At 51.4% G+C, this 19,359-nt stretch overlaps 1 protein-coding gene across 1 annotated transcript in view; it reads right to left on the bottom strand.

The window, feature by feature from the left end:
- Positions 1–19,359, bottom strand: part of TRABD2B (TraB domain containing 2B) — a 217,514-nt gene that overhangs the window by 25,166 nt on the left and 172,989 nt on the right. The window contains exons 3-4 of the mRNA XM_063107137.1: positions 9,716–9,862; positions 3,483–3,657 (exon numbers count right to left, since the gene is read on the bottom strand). Coding sequence (XP_062963207.1) covers positions 3,483–3,657; positions 9,716–9,862 — 322 coding nt within the window. The remainder of the gene's footprint in view (positions 1–3,482; positions 3,658–9,715; positions 9,863–19,359) is intronic.

Consider the following 19,359-nt stretch of genomic DNA (forward strand, 5'->3'; position numbering starts at 1 on the left):
AGGACAGCTCAGCTGGCTTGATGCCCCATGCATGAAAACAGAGCTCTTGGACCGCAGCTCCTGGGCCTGGGGTCTGGCCCTGGCTCTGTCCCCGACTTGCTCTGAGCTTTGCCCATGTCCCTGCTCTCTGTGGACCTCAGTCTGCTCACAGCTATGATGAGGTAGGCCGCCTTGAGCTCAGAGGCTCTGTCCAGCTCTGAAATTTTCTACTCGAGGGCAGATTTGCTGTGCAGAGTGAGCCACTTGTTCCAGGTGTGGCTGAGCCAGGGCAGTGACAGCTGCCAGCAAGATCTGCATATGTCTCCAGACCTGCTGCTTTTGGAGAGTGGGTCCAAGAGAGCCAAGATGGGGCTCGCCTTGCCCTGGCTTTACTGCTGGCCTAGCCTAATAAGCTCACTAGGCCCAGAGCAGACAGGAGGGTCCAGTCAGTGTTCATTCATTTGCTCATTCCTTCACTCAGTCATTCTTTCATTCACTCAGCAATCTCGAAACCTATTACATGCTACCAAAGACACAGTGATGAGAACATGTTGCCTGCCTTCCCTGAGGCTGTGGTAGAATGGAAGACAGACCCTGCACCATTCACTGGCCACAATATGGAGAGTAGTCTGGAGGCAGGGAGAAGGCCAGGAGGCTGAGCTGATGGATGCTTGGACCGGGATAGTGGCACTGGGGCTGGACAGAGTGAACGTGGGAGGTCTTTCTGGTGATTTGTCTACAGGACTGACCAAGGACTGACTGAACATTGGAGATGGGAGAGTTAAGAAGATGACTGTGTACTGTCCTGGTGCTGGAGTGGACATTTGTGCCCCCACAGACTTGGGGTTTCAGGAAAAGGAGGTGAATGTCCAGGGCTGCTCACCTGGCTATGATTTCCATCTTTAGACTCTCCTGTTTCGTCACCCACAGGAGAGAGCTGGCATTAGCTATCCTCAGGCCCTTGGTGACTCTGGTCCTGGGACCTGAGGCAGGCAGGGCAGGGAGGCCCGTCCACTTGGGGCGGCGTGTGGAATGCTGCTTCTTTCCTTTGCCTCCGTCAGTGACTGGACTCTCTGGGGTTCTGATGACTGTAACTCCAATCTGTGACTATGACTGAGCTCCAATGACTGGATTCTGTGGGGGCTCCTTCTAGGCCTGGAGAAGAGCCTGGGGGCTGGTTGACTCAGAGTGGCTCCCCTCTTGAAGTCAGTGGGGGGCTGTTCCAGAACGGGATGCACTGCCCAGATGCCCTTGAGAGGGAGGCATGGGGGGCAGCTGCATGGGGAATTGGAGGGGAGGCTGCTTGGAGAGAACCTCTCTACATGGTCCTCAAAGCTGTCCTGACCCACACCAGACCTCCAGCAAGTGTCCTGCATCTGGAGAGTGGCTTTGCACTCTCCATGCATCAGTCAAGGTCCTGTTCCTGCCGGCTCTTCCAGGAAGCTTCTCCAGACCCCCCAAAGATGAACCCCTCCTTTCTCTGAAACCTGTGTCTGAATAGCTCCTGGTGTCCAGATGCCTCAAGCCAGTCCTGGCTTCTCCTGTCCTGATGAGTAAATTGAGACTGCAAGAGGAGAAGGGACTTGCCAGAAGCCACAACAGGCCAAGGCAGAGCTCTAATGTGAGCCCAGAACACTATCTGCCCAGCTGCTGTGGCCTTAAATAGGCTGTCCCCAGTGTCCTGCATCCATTTCTGAGCCCCTCCCATGTGCCTCTACTCACTGAGGGCTGCAAAGGCAGGAGGAGAGGCCCGGACAGATGTACCTCTGGCACTTGCCCTTGAAGTATTTAGAGCTGAATGGGCGTACAGACCTCCAATAGTGGACATACCCCATTACGAAATCAGGATGTTCATAGGGCCCTTGTGGGACAGACTGACTCCTCGACCTGGAGGGCAGTGTGTGGGCGATGGCTGGGAATGCAAGTGCTGCCTGGCAGCACCAGGCAGGGTGAACATATCCACAAGCCAGCTTGTCTGACTCTCACAGGATGGGAGGTGAATCCTGCCAACCCAAACTGCAGGTCACATGAGCAAGAAATAAATGTGTTTTGCTCTAAGCTACAGAGCAAAAGCTAATGAATAAAGGAGGCAAATACAGTATTCTGGTCCCAACATAGATGCCACTGTCATAGGCAGAGACAGCTATAGAGAAAGGAAGAGAGAGCGAGGGAGGAGAAGAGGGGAGAAGAGAAGGAACAGGGAGAGAGACGCTCGGCAAGCCCTGCACCTGAATGCCTGGACTTACCTTTGCATGAGGCCAGACCCCCCAGAAGAAAGTGTCAAGCCCGCAGTTCCACACTGTGATGATAATACCTGTATCCATTATAATCATGATGATGATGATGATGATGATTGTAGCTGCCATTTTGAGTTCCTACTATGTGGCAGGCCATTTAAATGTTATCACTACTCTTTACAACTATTCTACAAGGTAGATATTTTTAATTCATCAAATAGTTTCTGCTATTACAGCCCATCTATACAATAGGGATGTGATGGTTAATTTTAGGTGTCAACTTGGCTGGATTAAGGAATACTTAGAGAACTGGTAAAGCATTATTTGTGGGTGTGTCTGTGAGGGTGTTTCCAGAGGAGCTTGGCATGTGAGTCTGAGTTGACCGGGGGTGGGGTGGGGGGAGATCCTTCCTCAGTGTGGGTGGGATCCAATTGCTTGGGCCTGGATAGAACAAAAAGGCAGAGGAAAGGATTTCCTCTCCTCCTGAGAGTGAGATGCACTGTTCTCCTGCCCCTGAACATCAGGACCCCAGGTTCTCGGCCTGGGGACTCCAAGACTCACACCAGTGTTCCCCTCCTCTCCCCCAGGTTCTCAGGCCTTCTGCCTTGGACTGAGAATTGCACCATCAGCTTCCCTGGTTCTGAGGCCTTTGGACTTGGACTGAGCCATGGTATTGGCATTCCAGGGTCTCCAGCTTACAGACAGCTGCTGTGTGACATCTTAGTCTCTATAGTCATGTGATCCAATTTCCCTAATAACCCCCCTCCCCCTCCCTCTCTCTCCCTCTCTCTCCTTTCAGTGCTCTCTGGAGAGCCCTGACTAACACTAGGGAACTGAGCATTTGAGAAGGTACCAGCTAGGATGGGGTGGCTGGGCTGGGATCTGGAGCCAGGGCTGGGCTGCCAGAGCCATCTTCTCTCCTTGGGGCCACATAGCCCTCAAGCCTCAGACCTGGCTCTGCTAGGAGGGCCCAGTGCTGGGCTGAACCATGTGGGCTCTCAGTATGGCCATGTGGGGCATGAGGGAGCCACAGAAGTTATCCTGGCCTTGGCAGGGATCACTTTCCTTACCCATGGGGACCATTAGTAAACAACCCTTGGCCGGAAGCAAGAGAACTGCGTTGAGTCCCAGCCCTGCCTCTCAGCACTATGGCTCTTCCTGCCTGCTTCTAGGCCTCGGCTTTTCCCTTGATGAACCAGAGGTTGGGGAGGGTCTAGCAAATCCCCCAGGACCCTGCAAATAGTCCCTTCCCAGTCTGGCCCAAACCTGCTCCGAAGGCAAAGAAGCAGATCTTGTCCTCGTTCTCCTGCAGAAGGGCCATGACCCTCTTCCCCATGCGCTCGTTCCTCTTGTAAATGAGCTCCTGGCGGAAGTAGCTGTCGATCTCCTGGGCTGTCACCTGCTCGTGCGGCGGGAGGGTGGTGTTGATGAAGTTGGGCAGCTGTAAAGGCAAGACAGAGGCTGCCTTCAGTTCTCTGTGGAGCAAGGTGGACTGCGAATAAGCATGCACAGCCTGGGTGGGGTTGAACAGCTCACCTCTGTTAGGCCCCTACAGTGGGCTACAGGCTATGTACGTGTTTCTCATCAATTCCAAAACCCTCTGAAATGAGCATTGTTTATTCTCATTTTGTAGATGAAGCAAACAGGAGTGGAAAAGATCCAGAGACAAGTGCAAAGTCACACAGCTAGCAAAGTGCAGGGCCAGGGTACAAGCCCTGGCTGCCGGGCTCCCCAGGCATCATTCTGCCTGCATTGCTGCCCTGTTTAACCTCAGCTCCCAGATACTGAGGTCCCGGGAGTCCTCAGCTGGCATGTGTTTGTCTTGTTAACTGCTCTCACTTCAGCACCAAGCCTAGTGCTGTCGACGTATGAGGAATTCAGTTCAGCAAGAGGTTGTGGAGGGTCAAATGAGCTGCCTGGTGTAGCAGAAAGGGCACAAGGGGCAGGATTAGGCTGACCTGGGCTTCAGCCTTGTTCTGATGCTGTGTGGTGCTGGGCCAGTTACTTAACTTTCCTGAACCCCTGTTTTCACACTCGTAAGATGAGACTAACACTACATGAGGATTAAATGAGAGGATCAGTGCGGTCAGGGGCTGCATTTGGCCCACCCCACCCTACAGGCATGAGAGGAGGGATTGTCGGCTTTGGCTTCCCAATGCCTGAGCCACCATCTGTGACCACCACCATCTCCCCGTCCCAGGTCCCACTACTCTCCAGGACACAACTCTAATCCCTCCATCCCCTCTTGAAAACTTCAGCTCCAGGACCACAGCTTCCCCCATAGGATGGACTGCTCAACAACCTGGCTTGGAACTGCCCAGCTTTCTTAGCCCGGGCCTTGCACCATCAACCCGTCCTCTGTATCCAGCCCCTGGGCTGACAGCAGCTTTGGTAGCATGCCCCTGAGCCAGGCAGAGCACTCCCTGAGTCCAGGGACAGAGCCTCTGTCATTCCTGCTCCCCAGCGCCTGGCACAAGGAAGGTGCCCAGCCAAGGCTCCTCGAGCCTTGGACAGAAAGCTGCATTGTCCCTTCCCAACCACTGCTGCCTCCTCCTGTGTTCTTCCATTCTCAGCATTTTGTCTCTCCAACCTGGATGGCAGGTTTAGGTGTTCCAGTACCACCCCTCCAACAAGTACATGGGGTCATAGAGGAAACTGAGGCAGTGAGTCAGAACATACTCTTTCTCTCCAAAACCCATTGGTGCTATTCTAACCTCTAGGCTCCCACTCACAGGATGTCTCCCACCTGGCATCCCCTCTTCCACTCCTCTGTCTTCACCTACCCAGGCATGAAGCACAAGATACCAGGTCTAGCTGACTGATGGATGAGGCAGGTGAATGGTGTGATGTAAGGAGACTAATTTCTTGTAGGTTTTAGCCCCCGAAAGAGTCATGCAGCCCAGACACATGGCTTCTGAGGAGAAGGGAGGAGCCGATGGAAGCTGAACACTGAAGGACTCTGCGGAGGCTGGGACATCTGCCTCTGCTATCTGCTGACCAAGAACCAGTATGTTCCCCAGAGTGAGGGGGAGGTAAAGTACATGTGCCATGGGACGTCTGCTCCAGAAAGGACTGACTTGCTGTCTGGGACGAACAAGATGTGACATGACTGGGGTTCGCTAACCTTGTGCACTGCACAACCTGCAAAGCTGCATGTAGTAGCCCTGCTAGTGCTTAATCAGGGCTGGCACAGAGTTGTTGTCCAGGGACAAACAAAGAAGTAGAATTCTTACCTGCTGTCCCCCTCCCCCCCGATTATGGAAGGGATGATGGCAGCCTGAACAAAACAATCCATACTTGGACTTGATGCACCTACAGGAAACAACAGAGGTGTCTGCGTGCAGAAGGAGCACAGAGAGGCTGACTCAGAAGGGTTATTTCCGGAAACATGTCCCTCATAGGCTTCTCTCCATTCCTTGGGAATGGGACAGAATGAAACTACGTTGTACCAACAAATAAATATTTGTTCAACTAGTGAATGAATGAATGAAGGAAGGAACGGAGAGGCTATAGAGTGATAGTGGTTAGGAGTGTGGGGCCTAAAGTCAAACAGCCAGGACAACTCGGGTTAGAATCCCTCTTTTGCCACTTACTAGCTAGGCAGCCTCTCTATAATTAGCAAGTTACTTGGCCTCTCTGAGACTCAGTTTCCAAACTGGTAATGTGGGGTTAACATACTTTGTTGTAAAGATTAAGTGAGTTTTGGAAAGTACTTAGCACAGTGCAGGGCACAAAGGAAGTCTCGCATCAATGTTAACTCTTACATAACTAGCCTGGGGATGCAGCTGGCTTTACCACCTTTCCTCTGTGATATCAGAGGCTGCCAGTGAAGGGTGGCAGAGATGGCGATGACAAATGGGTGGCCTTAGAACCATCAGAGAGCCACGAGGGCAGCATTCTGCTTCCCTTCCCCTCTTCCAAGGGTCCCTGGGACCTATGGATGTGCTCAGCCTTTCTTCCTATGCTTCCTAACCACAAATGTGCATCTGTAGAAAGATGAATTTCATTCATTCCTTAGGGAGCTAAAAAAAAAAATTCACAAAGACAAGAACCAAAAAGTTAAATTTCAAAGCCATGAAGGAGCTGGGCTAGACACTCAGGTTCCCTGGGTTGCCCTGCTGCTGCCGACATTCTCTGCATGTTTCATGGCCCCAGGCCAAGGATGGGGACTGGGTTTGGGCCAGGGCTGGGATGAAAGCAAATTAATGATGTCATTAGCCTTGTTGGGGGCCTTAAATCTCCCATGACAAGTTTAAGTGCAGGATGCAAGATAACACTGAAAAGAGGACAAGTAAGGCCCTCAGAGCTCTGGAGTGACAGCTCTGGGCTGGGGTGATGAGATGGGTCGCCCAGAGTTGGGGTGGGCTGTGGGGGAGGACTTCCGTGTCAGCTCTCCTGACCCGCAGCCAGGGCTGGGTCAGGTCTGCTGACGCCACCAACCTCAGCAGTCACATCCCTTCCCTTTCTTTACCCCATCCACCCAATAGACACCCTCTGAGAACTTCCACAGCTCTGGTGCTGTGTCAGGCTAGGGGGTCACAGAGCAAGCTTAGGCTGGGTCTGCTGCCCCGGATGAGGCTCACAGATGCTCACACAAACACACTGTGGGGTATGTGCTTTGATAGGCCATTGAGGTATGTGGGAGCCCAGAGGAGGCACCTAATAGGGTGAGCACATGTCCTGGTTGACCATGACAGTCTAGCTTTATGGCTGGAGGAGATTGCTCCATGCCTGTTAATTATTTTGACCCTGAATTATATCTGACCCTTCACTCTCAAAAGTATCTGGGTCTGGACAACAAATACATGTGGTCACACTGCACTGAATGCAGGCTGGGTGCTCAGGCAAGGTTCCCCAGGGGAGGGCCTTTGGATTTCCCTGCTGATGCCAGGGCACTGCCAGGGCCCATGGCCTGGGGGCTTCCAGCGCTGCAGCCACTTCTGAAGATGGGGATGGTGGAGTAGGGAGGCAGGCAGGCCAAGAGTGAGATATACCAGGTCCTCATGCCCAGGATTAGGAACACGGACCCTGCACCTGTCCCACCCTGGCCTCCAGAGGCCACATCATAATCCTCCACATTGCAGCCAGAGGCATCTTTCTGACCATGCCCCTTTCTGGCTCAAATTCTCCAGGATTCTGTCCCTCAGCAGGCGATCTTGGCCCAGCATGACCTGCCCCCTATTCCGCAAACCATTCCTTCAGGACCTCCCACATTCCCACGCCCCTCCAACACAACTTGCTCAGTCTGCCAGCCCTCACTTCACCCCTGCCTGGTGGACTCGACTCTCAGCCTAATTCCCAGATCACCTTCTCCCTGAAGACCTCCCTGACTGCAGATAGAGTGGCTTCTGGGTCCTCTGCCCCCCACAGACTTAAAGGCCTCCAGTTGCAGACACAGCGCCACTTCACCTAGACCCCTCCTCCATCAGCACGTGGGCACTGGATGCAGCCTTGCTACCCCTCCTGATCTGAGGCTTTTCTGTGTCTGTGCAGAATTGCCTACCCTCTCCTCAAGGGGCGAGATTCTGCATGAGCACCCCTGGGTACAGCCTGGGTTATTGTTCTAATTTGGGAGGATCAATCCCCCCATCCCCTGTCCCACTTCAAGTACGGGCACTGCTGGGAGACTCCTGAAGCGGTTCCCGCCTGCCAGAGATAAATCAGTGATTCTGGACATAGGTTCAGGGAAAATCTGAGCTTGCCATTCCTTGAGGTCGCCCCATACCTCCTTCTTTCAGCTCTGATGGGTATCATGGTCCAGCCCCTGCCATGTCTCCAGCCTGTGCTCTCACCCACTCCTGCTCTCTCTTGCCTCTGACTCGTTCGCACGTGCTTTCCTCTGCTGGAACATTCTTCCTCCCATCTCATTTTGTGGGAATCTCTTCTTCCCTACCCAGCCCCATTCCCTACCCCCTGCGTCCTCTACTTCTCCTCACAGCCAGGATCACACTTTGGTATAATTACTGGTGGAATCTCCCCATCTCCCTTGAGACTGCCAGCCCCCCAGCAGCAGCTCTGTCTGGCTCCCCACTATATACCTATTCATGGCACTTGCCTGGCATTTATAAACAACTTCATCTATTCATTCGGCGAGTATTTACTGAGTCCCATTCTGGGCTGGGGACTGCTCTAGTAAGTTAGGATAGATCTATGAATAAAACAGACCCAAATCCCTGCCCTCATGGAGCTTATGTTCTTGTGGAAAGCAGCAGACAATAGTCACTAATCAATGAATCAAATCTATGGTATCTAGGAGGATGATAAAGGCCATGGGGCAAAGGGGGGGGCATAATTAAGAGGATGAGAGTGTGGAATGGGGGTCAGCCTGCAATTCTAGATAGGACAGTTGGGGCCAGCCTCATTGGGACAATGATATTTGAGCTAAGTGGCAGAAAGTGAGTGAGCCATGCTGAGACCTGGGGAAGAGCATTCTGTGCAGAGGGAGCAGCTGGTGTGAGGAGGCTTATGGGACAGCAAAGAGGCCTGGGTGGCTGGAGTGGTGTGTGGGAGCAAAGGGCAGACGGGGAGGGGAGGGGCTGGGGCAGAGCATCAGGGCCACATAGGCCATCGCAGAGACTCTGGCTTTTCCTCTGAGAAAAACAGGGAGCCCATGCAGTGTCCTGAGCAGCGAAGTGGTCTGTTCTGCTTAATTCAACTGCTTCCTGAGTGCATGAATGTTCGAGCATCAAGCACGGGGACCTAAAGGTGCCAGGGGGAACACCTAACTCCATCTAGAGCACTGGGAAGGTTCCTCAGAGGAAGCAACATTTGACCATGGCCAAGTGGAGGAATCCAGGAGGAGAGAGGAGCCTGAACGAAAGCACAGAGGGATGAGAGGACAAGCTGCACTAGGAGAAGAGTCACACGCTCCACAGGCCAGAAGAACAAGGTCTGTGGGGCAGAGGACCGGGGCTGAGACAAGGCCAGCTTGAACGCTGAGAAGTTCCTTGCAATCTACCCTGTGAGCAACGGGGAGGCACACTGGAGTCAGAGCAGGGCTGAGCCACACGCAGCCCCTCAGGGTCTGACACACTGTCCGACAGCTGGTGGAGATCTTTCCTCTAGGCCTGGAATCAAGGCAAAATGCCTGGGCTGGATTTGAGTCCAAGCTCCGAGTAACTGTGCGCTTCCCCTTGCCTGGGACTTAATTTCCCCAGATGCTGAACTGAACCTCTCAGAGGCTTCTCTGGTCTCACAGGCTGAGCTTCTAGAGTCCTTGGCCCCAGGGCCACACAGACCTGGCTCAAGGTGCTGCTCCCAGTACCTCAACAACTAACAAGTTGTGTGGCCTTGGGCAAGTCTCTTCCCTTCTTTGAGTCTTAGTTTTCCCATCTATAAAAGGGGGATAACAATAGCCCCTGCTTACCATGCTGGAGAAAAGATTGCCTATCCTGGCACATAGAAGGTATGTAATAAATGCCTAGTGGGTTCCTGTGGCTTTGGCTTGAGATCTTTGGAGCTGGTGACCCTGAGGCTCAGGAGGAGGGAAAGAGCCTCACCTGGGATGTGTCATGGTTGAAGATGACAGCGTTGAGGTCTCCGCAGTTGTAGTGCTTGATGAGGTCCTCCGTGGTGTAGGGTGCCTGCAGGCTCCCGGCCCGCACACTCTCATGCTGCAGCAGGGTCTGGTTCAGCGCAAACAGCACCTGGCCAGGGAAAGAGAGAGGAATGAGGGCTATGCTCAGGGACCCTGGCTGGCCTCCAGCCCTGGCTTTCCTCCGTTTGAGCTTCAGGGCGGCAAGCCTGAAACAGAGAAGCTGTGTGGGCCCAGCACCAGCTGGCTCAGCTGCAAGGCTCCACATCTCTGCTCCTGATGCACTTACCCCTGAGCACAGTCAGCCTGCTCTCATCCGCAGCCCTTTGTCCCCACTCCTGCTCTGGGTCTCCGTATCTTATCTAATGATGCGGCAAAACGAGAGCCCTGTTGTGTCTGGGTTTTGGAATAATGGCTGAGTTTTTCTTTGGATGCCTCTGTGTTCCTGTGTGAAGGTGTGTTCTAGGATGAGCATGGACTCATTTTGTAATCAAGAGCACCTCCAAACAAAGCAAAAGAAATAGACAAGAACAAACAAAAAGCCCCGTTAGATGTCGAGGCCCAGTCTAAAGGCCACCTCCTCCAGAGCCCTCTTCACGCAGGCAAAGTCTTGAGGAGTTGTGTCCCTCCGAGCCAGAACGCGTTTGTACACAGCACATGTCATTTAGCTCCTCTGTCCTCTTGGCTGCTGTGCCTGGCCGTGGGGACACAGCTGCACCTAGCCATACCTGCCAACATCAGGATCACTTAGAGTGCTCTGCAAAAAATTCAGATGCCCAGCTTTGCCCTCCGGAACCAGAACCTCTGTATTTTTAACAGGTTACCTGGGTGCTTATTAAACAGCCTGATTGCCTCTGACATTTGAGGATCATGGCTTTAATGGAACACAGCTTGCCTGAGGTACAAGGGACTGAGAGACGATCTAGTGCATAGCCCCCATTTTAGTTGGGGAAACTGAGGCCCAGTGAGGAGAAGGGATTTGCTCAATCCACACAGGTGGGACTAAAGTTTCATGTGACTAGGTATTCCAGACTCCTTTGGCCAACAGAAGGGAGGAACCTGACCATTATTTGGTTATTTAACACAAATACAGAGAAAAACTTGTGGCAATCCCTATGCAAAATGTCAGGAGGCAGTCTCAGACCACCTGTCTCTGCTGTTACACAAGCCCTAGGCCATCCCTTAGTCCTCAGGACCTGCTCATTCTCTTTGCACAGTACCTCAGATGACAAGCCCCCAGCCTCTAGGCCCACACCAATTCCAGCCCAAGCATCTCTCCCTGGGTGAACAGCAACAGTCCCTCCCATCTACCTGCAGACCCTCTCCCTTCCCAATGAACCCATATTCTTCTGCCATGGTCATCTTTAAAAAGCACAAATCTATAAGGATCTCTTTCTCCTTTTTGCTTAAAACTTTCATGGGCCCCCTCCGGCCAACAGGTTAAGGGGCTGGATCTTCAGCAGAGACTCCAAGGCAGTAACCTGGACCCTGTCTCAGTGGTTAATAATCTTGTTTCTTACACGGCCCTCATGCCTCCAAATACTAAATACTAAATACTACAGCTATCTCCTCCATGAAACTTCTCTGCCTTCCTGGGGGCGATGTTAGGCCCATCCCCATGGCTCCCACAGTCCCATGGGTGGTAGGCCAATAGATTAACAGCCCCAAACCTTAACCCCTCCCTGTGTTCCTGACCTTTGTCATGGGACTTTGTAGCTCCCTCCCATTCTGACTCTGGACTTATTTCAGCCAATGAGATGTTAGTAATCATTACAAACAAAGGACTAAAAAGCACTATGTGCTGCAGCTGCTTCTTGCACCTCCACCATTGCTCTGAGAACAGCCATGTTAGCCTGCTGGAGGATGAGAGGCATGTCAGGCAAAGCCGACCAGCCAACAGCCAGCTGATTCCCAGATATGTGAGGGAGCCCAGGCAAGACCAGCAGAACCCACTTGCAACTGGCCTCAAACGCAAGAGCAGTAAATGCTTATTGCTCCGATGCAACATAATTGTGGTGATAGATAATTGATAGCATGTTTCCCTCCGTCTCGGTGTGAACATTGGATTGTAATTGCTGTTTAGCTACCAGCCTCCCCCATCAGGCTATGAGCCCCTTGAAGACAGGAACTGCGTCTTACTCATTTTTGACTCTGCTCAGCACTGTGCCTCGTAAAGAGAGGGTGTCACCTCATCCTTTCTTCAGTACTTTGACACCTGCTAAGTTCAAGGCTGCTCATTAAGCCCTTAAAACTAGCTCCTAGAACTCTAGCACTCCACATTTTGAGGCATGCCACTACCACATGGCAGAAGGTCCCATCAAGTGGCAGAGGTCACTTGATTCAAAAACACATAATCTGAACAAAAAAGCTCATGAAATAGGTACGCACAGCCTGGCCAAAATACTGACACAGCAATAGGGCCAAGCTTGTGCTCATTAGATCACCTCCACCCATCCGTTCTCATTTTTGTTAATGGCTGGGCAGGAGAGCTGGATTGCTCTGGATGCAGCAGCCCAGGCTGCTCCCCATAATGAGCTGGCTGGAGATGAGGTCAGACCCCACCCCCTAGCCCCCACTCCACCTCTGGGCCTTCTCCAGGCCTCTAGGCTCTGGCGGCCACTGCTGAAATCCGATCTGCAGCCATCTGGTGCAGGGTGTCATGGCAGTGGTGGCTGAGGATGGATCGCAGGAGGCAGTGGCCCTGTTGCTGTGGACATTGCTAAGGCAACAAGCACTTCCTCTTACACAGCACATGCCTCGGATGAAAGTGTCTGTGTCGAGTTGATCCGCTTTCCTCCTCTGGGGGCCGTGACCACACAGAGTCGCTGTACACACCTGCCCTGCTGCTTCTTAGGGTCAGCTTGGCCAAGGCACCAACTGACCTGTGGTGAGGTCATCAGGCCAGGAGCCCAGAAGAACCTGCTGAAGGAGAAATGGCTCCCCTGGACCTTGCTGAACTCATGGAGTCACTTCTGCAAACATGTGGCCCTCATGGAGCTGGGATTAGTTCTAACGAATTAAACACGTCACAATTAGTAGGACACTAAGAATGGCCCTGGCATGTAGTAAGTACTGGATAAGAGTTTGTTACATAAAACTTAGAGGAAAATAGTTAGACCCAAACCTTCTCAGATTGGAGCTGAGAGGGCCCCTAAAGGTCATCTGGTCTAGAGGTTTTTCAAGCCTTTTTAAGTCATGGAATTCTTTTTTGTTATCGTTTTCCAAAAGAACCTTACTTGGAATTCAAAATGTGGAGCAAATAAACATGGAAACTTCCCTGGTTGATGTAAGGGAGGCAGGCTAAAGCCTGAAGTGCTACCAGCTCAATGTCCCGTTGCAGCAGAGACTACCAAGGCCTTTCTTCCAAGGTACCCCTGGGTACCTTGGAGCCCAGTTCGAGAACCACTGATCTCATTCTATGCCCTCATCATTCAAAAGAGGAGAAAATACGGGAAACAGAAGCAGGCAGGATGGGGCTTTACAAAGGCCACACAGTGAGCTGGGGGCAGAGTGGGATCAACCCCAAGTCTCCTGACTCTCAGCCCAGGACCCTTTGCCGTGCCCTGGATCCCCAGGCTTTTGGGAATTCCATGGGCACAGTCCGCGTTCATCCATATGCATTGCCACACCCAGGTTCTTTCTGGAGTCTTGTGAGATATCCAGAAATATCCAGACAGTATTTACAGATATAAAACTGAGGCCAGATCATTTAAGAGGCATCCCCAGCATGTCACAGTCAGAGTATGGGGGACCAGGACTAGAACCCGAGCCTGTCATCCCTGACTTTCCCACACAGGCAGGGTTTGGTGCCTCCACAGACCCCTACGCTTCCCTTGGTCTTAGCACTAATCCCACTGAATTGTCCCTGCTCCCTGTCTCTCTGTCTGCTATTGAATCCTAGTATCCCCAGTAGTAGACATTCAGGAAATACTGTAGAAGGAAGGATGCTGATCCTGCGCCACGTGCTCTTCCCCCTACCCTGTATCCCTGTATTTCCTCCCATCCTGTATTTACCCTTTGCAATTTACAAAGAAGTCTTCACCTGGTCATTACTAGGATCATTATGTTTATTGAGCTCTTACTATGTACCAAAAACTTCCTAAGCTCATATTAGTTTGATTTTACAACAACTCTGAGGTAAGTCTATTATTAGCTCCATTTAATAGGTTAAAAAAAAAAAAAAACTGCAGCAAAGAGATACTAAGCACCAAAGGCGACAAAGCTGGAGGGGGGTGGAATGGGCGTTTGGGCTAATCCTGGAACCTGTCCTCTTAGTTAACCACTTCTGACAGGGGCCTCCCTCTGCTCTCTTTGGGAGAGAGCCAGCAGGGATGGTGTCCCTGTCCACAGATGGGAGACTAAAGAAGCAGAGAACAGTGAAGGGCCCAAGGCCACATGGCTGGTAAAGGATAGAGCTGGGGTTTGAAATTACATCTATCAGGCTCCAGACTAGGTTCCCACAACCAGGACTTCAAAGCAATATGTGCTCCTTCACTGTCATTCTTGGTGCTTCTAACACACAGAGGGAAACTACACTCATTCATTCATTCAACAAACACTTTCAGCTGCTTTTCTGCAGGGATCTGAGATTGGCCCATTAATTGGACTCAGTTTCCATCCACATGGAGCTCATTTTAGAGGCAGATATGCCAACTAGCCATCAAAGTGAGGGTGGCAAGTGCACACGCTTTATAATGAAGTGCCAGCCCTGCTTTCTGCCTTCCTCTCAATCTCCCTGAATTCCCAAGCCCGCCACTGCTCAGATTCCCAGGCCTCGATGCTTTCTGCTCCCGGCCACCTTAGAATAACAAACCTGCCTCACATGTAGCCTTGGTGGCCCGCTCTAGGATAATGTTTATGATAAGGTTTTGACATGGAATAACAAACACTGGGTGAGGGCTAGAGCTGTCTCTCTACCCCTGGATGGCCGTGTGGAGTCCCTGGCCACCAAGAACTCCTGAGCATCCCGGCAGCCCCCCTGGTCAGGGCTCACCAGGCATGCGGTGGCCTGTGGCGTCTGCTGAGTGTAGGCCCGGAATTTAAACATGTCTTCAAACACGGACCTGGGATGGAGAGAGGCAGGCGCCAGGAGGGTGGGGACAGGTTTATTGTTCCAGAGTAGTCTAGTAAACAGTGCCGATGGGCCGGAATGGTGAACATTGGGGCCTGTGTTCACTTGATGGGCCAGTGACGTCACCATGAGGAGAAGACAGCAGGAAGGTGGTTTGGACTTAGGGCCCCCTGGAATGGCCTGGCTCTTGGGTGGGAGGTCTGAGTAGCCGATGAATGCTGCTATCCCCCTAAAGTCCAGGGGAATCACAGCCAAGGCCTCACCCACTCAGCCAAGCTGGCTGAGCACCTCTCGTGTGCCAGCACTGTTGTAGTGCTGGGGAGTTAGCCAGGGACAAAACAGACAAAAATCCCCGCTCTCATAGAGCTTGCCTGCTAGAGGGGCAAACTGAGAACAAGCAAAATCATTAGTAAAATATTAATACACAGCATGTTAGAGACACAGCACTGATTCCATCGAATCGGAAGTTAAAGCTGCCACCTGGACATGTTGGATTCCTCATGCCTTTGAGTCAACAGGCAGAAAAGGGAGTTACTGTGTTGGCTGGAGTGATTGATCCCGTCTACCAAGGGGAAATTGAACTGCTACTACACAATGGAGGCAAGGAAGAATGTGGAATATATGAGATCCCTCAGGGCGTCTCTCAGTATTACCATGCCCTGTGATTAAAGTCATGGAAAACCACAACAACCCAATCCAGGCAAGACTACAAATAGCCCAGCCCCTTCAGGAATGAAGCTGTGGGTCACCCTACCAGGTTAAGAACCATGACCTGTTGACGTTCTTGCTGGAGGGAAGCAGAAGTGGGTGGTAGAAGAAGGTAGTTATAAATACCAGCTATGACCATGTGATCAGTTACAGAAACGAGGACAGTACTTGTCCTGAGTATTCCTCCTTATTTTGTTATGAATTTGTGTGTGTGTGTATATGGGTATATGTGCGTGAGTGTAAGCCTGTGTGTGTATGTATCTATCTCAAGTATCTTTGCTTTCTTCCCTTTCTTATCCCCTTATCATGTAATATAAGATGCATTGACTTTATATCATAGTTTTTAAGTATTGTTAACTTTATATCATAGTATTTGAGTTATAGGATGAGAAATGCCACCTAAGGACTTTGTATCCTCTTCTGGGGAAAGGATCAGTGCATTTCTGGCTGTACACAGGACAGTTGTGTCATGTTAGGTGGAACCATGACTTTATTACTGCCTTTATTTGGGGATTAAATATGGTTTAAGGAGATGTATATGGGTTCCAGGTTGACAAGTGGTGGACTTATGATGGTTAATTTTATGTGTCGACTTGGCTAGGCTACAGTACGCAGATATTTGGTCAAACATTTTGCTACATGTTTCTGGTGAAGGTATTTTTTAGATAAGATTGACATTTAAATTCACAGACTTTCTGTAAACCAGATTACTCTCCATAATATGGGTGAGCCTTATCTGATCAGTTGATGGCCTTAATAGAAAAGCCTGGCCTCCTCCAAAGAAGGCAGAGTTCTGCCAGCAGACCACCTTTGGACTCGAACTGCAGCATTAACTCTTACCTGGATTTCTAGCCTGCTGGCCTACCCTGCCCTACTATACAGTATATACGCCAATTCTTTGAAATATGAGGGTACTTCAAAAAGTTCGTGGAAAAATAGAATCAAAGGATGACATGAATCTTTCCATGAACGTTTTGAAGTACCCTCGTAAAGCAACCTCTCTCTCTGTCTGTATATATGTGGATACAGATATAGATGCCTACATTCTACTGGTTCTGTTTCTCTGGAGAATGAATACAGTATGTGTTAGAGAAAGAAAATAAAGTAGGAAAAGGGGCAGGGAGCAAGGAGGGAAGGGGGCCCAGCAGGTGCAAAGGCCCTGTGCATATGTGAAGAAAGGCAGAGGCCAGGGTCCTGCAGTTAAGGAGGAGAGTGATGGGAGATGAGGCTGGGGTTGACGAGCATGCCAGATTACCTGGTATTGTAAAGATGCTGGGAAACCATCTCACACCATAATCCTTCTAGATAGGGATTGCTATTCCCATATTAAAAAGGAAGAAACTGAGGCCTTCAGGATGGTGAAGTCACTTTTACAAGGTCCCACAATGAAGAACTGGAGCTGGGATTCAAACTCAGGTCTAGATGACAGACCCTGGGTTCTTTCTGCTATCCCTGGGCCTGACCTACCAAGCCACCTCCACCGAACAGGAGGGGGTGTTAGAACCTTAGTCACGGGGCACTGTCAGAGCTGACATACAAGGAGAGGAAGAGGTCACCCTTGCTGAGGTAATTCACTGGTACGTGGTCCCCCCAATCTATTTTCACTCCATATCCAGCCTCATGGAACCTCATTCCCGGCCCTAGGACCTTCACCTATGGGTGCCCTCTGCCTGAAACCCTCTCCCTACACACCAGTTCACATTCCCCTTTGCACCTGGCTGTAGAGGCTCCTTCCTCAGGAGGACTTCGCTGAGCCATGGACTGGGTAGGTCCCCTGCTAAGTGCCTCAAAAGCACCTGGCACTTCCCAGGCCACGGCACTCCCCATTTTATTACTGTCTAATGCCCATTCTTCCTACTCAACAGCGAATGTTTTGAGGGCAAGCAAACAGTCTATCTTCATCTTGACTGTTTCCTCAGAGAGAGCTCAGTGCCCAATACGCACATAGTAGATGCTGGAGAAATGTTTGTGGAATGAATGAATGAATGAAAAGCTAAGTGAGTCACCCATCCCAGGATCCCTATCCTGAGCAGTTCCTTGCCAGGACCCAGTTTCTCCCATGGCACAGAGTTGGGAGGAGCTGAGCTCCCTGAACCCTGAGCCAGATGAATCTGTCAGCAGCCTGGGTGGAGGGTGGAGGGCAGCTCCCCTTCACAGGAAGCCTTCTCGGGCCTGGGGGACATTTCCTTAAAGGTTAGAGCCTGCCAGGCTCTGGCTGAGGTTTATTTATTTATTCTCCTTGCTCCATTAACAGCACCAAAGCAGTGCCGACTACTTCCCTGCTTCCTGTTCAGTATTCTGAGTCTCCCAGGCCTCTGGCACAGAATCCTGTCTCCGGACACTGGGCTACTGAGCAGCAGGCATCCAAATAAACACAAGGTTTCCTGGAGCTGGGGATGTGCTTTGGGCTGGGAGTGGGATCAGTGATCTAGTCACCATCACACTCTTCACTATGAAGCCCTGGACAAGTCATTTTCCTTTCCTGGGCCGCTTCAATTTACTCACCTGTGAAAAGGACCAATTTACATATCATTGAACAAGTATTTACTGAGCACACTTATGTACCAGATACTGTTCCAGGCCTTGGAGGTACAGCGGTAAACACAACAAAGAAAGATCCCTGTCCTAATGGAGTTTTCATTCCAGTAGGAGAAAGCTGCCAATAAACAAAACAATAAGTAAACTAGTATGTTAGAGAGTGATGGTTGCTTAGGAAAAAATAAGGCAAAGACTAGAGTGTGTGTCTGTGTGTATGTATGTGTCTGTGTGTATGTATGTGTGTGTGTGTTGGCTATTGATATTTTAGACAAAATGTCCAAGTAAGGCCACAGTGAGAAGTGACATTTGACTTGAGAAAAGATCTGAAGGAACTAGGGAAGTGGCCATGTGGACATCTGAGAGAAGAGTGTTCTGGGTGAGGGAACAGCAAGTGCAAAGGCCCTGAGGCAGAAGCAGGCCTGATGGGTTTGAGGAACAGGAACAAGGCCCATGTGGCTGGAGAGGAGTGACCAGGGGTGGGGAGGGAGTAAGGGAAGGGGGCTAGGAGATGAGATCTGCCTCTGCAGGGATCTGACAGGAAGCAGACGGTGCACTGCCAGGAAAGTGAGTTCCAATAAAGCCAGTTCAACTGAAGGAGCGATAGAAGAGCTATGAATGATGGGAATATTCCCCATGGTGTGGACAGGAGATGGGGAGCAATGAGGAGTCACAGCAGTGGGAAGTTTTACTGCGCCTAAACCTTTGGGGGAAGGGGTGGGGAAGGGACCCGAACCCAGCAAGAGCAGCAGGCTTCGGAGAGGGAGCACAGCCACCGTTGACCACAGCCTGGACCATGGCCACCCGCCCATTTCCCACCAGTAACTCCCACTGAGATCGGAATAGGGGGGTGGCCCAGGTGATGTCAGGTTGGCCCAGGGCACGGAGCAGGGCAGGGACAGCAGAGGGTGGATCTGAAGAGCCAAGTGAATTTCCAGCACAAGGCAGAGAGGTTATAGCGAGGTGGGCAGTGGCAGTAGGTCCTGTAGGGCCCTGTGGGCTTTGGAGGCCTTCGGCTTCCTCGAGTGAGAAGGTATGTCCCGGGGAGTCTGAGCAGAGGAGTGCTGGGGGAGCTGTGCTGATAATGGAATCTAGGGACGCAGGAGTGAAGCAGGGGGGTCAGACTAAAATTAAGGAAGCTCTGCTCTCCTCCCTTCCGCACACCATATCCCTATCCCAACCCCCAGCTACAACTCAAAGAACCATGGACTCGAGCACAGATGTCCATGCTCCATGGATGCTGCTGGCTGGACTGGCGGTGCTGGCCGCATCCTCCAACCGCCTTGCAGCAGGGG

Source organism: Cynocephalus volans, chromosome 8 (genome assembly GCF_027409185.1).
Source record: "Cynocephalus volans isolate mCynVol1 chromosome 8, mCynVol1.pri, whole genome shotgun sequence".
Taxonomy (NCBI): domain Eukaryota; kingdom Metazoa; phylum Chordata; class Mammalia; order Dermoptera; family Cynocephalidae; genus Cynocephalus; species Cynocephalus volans.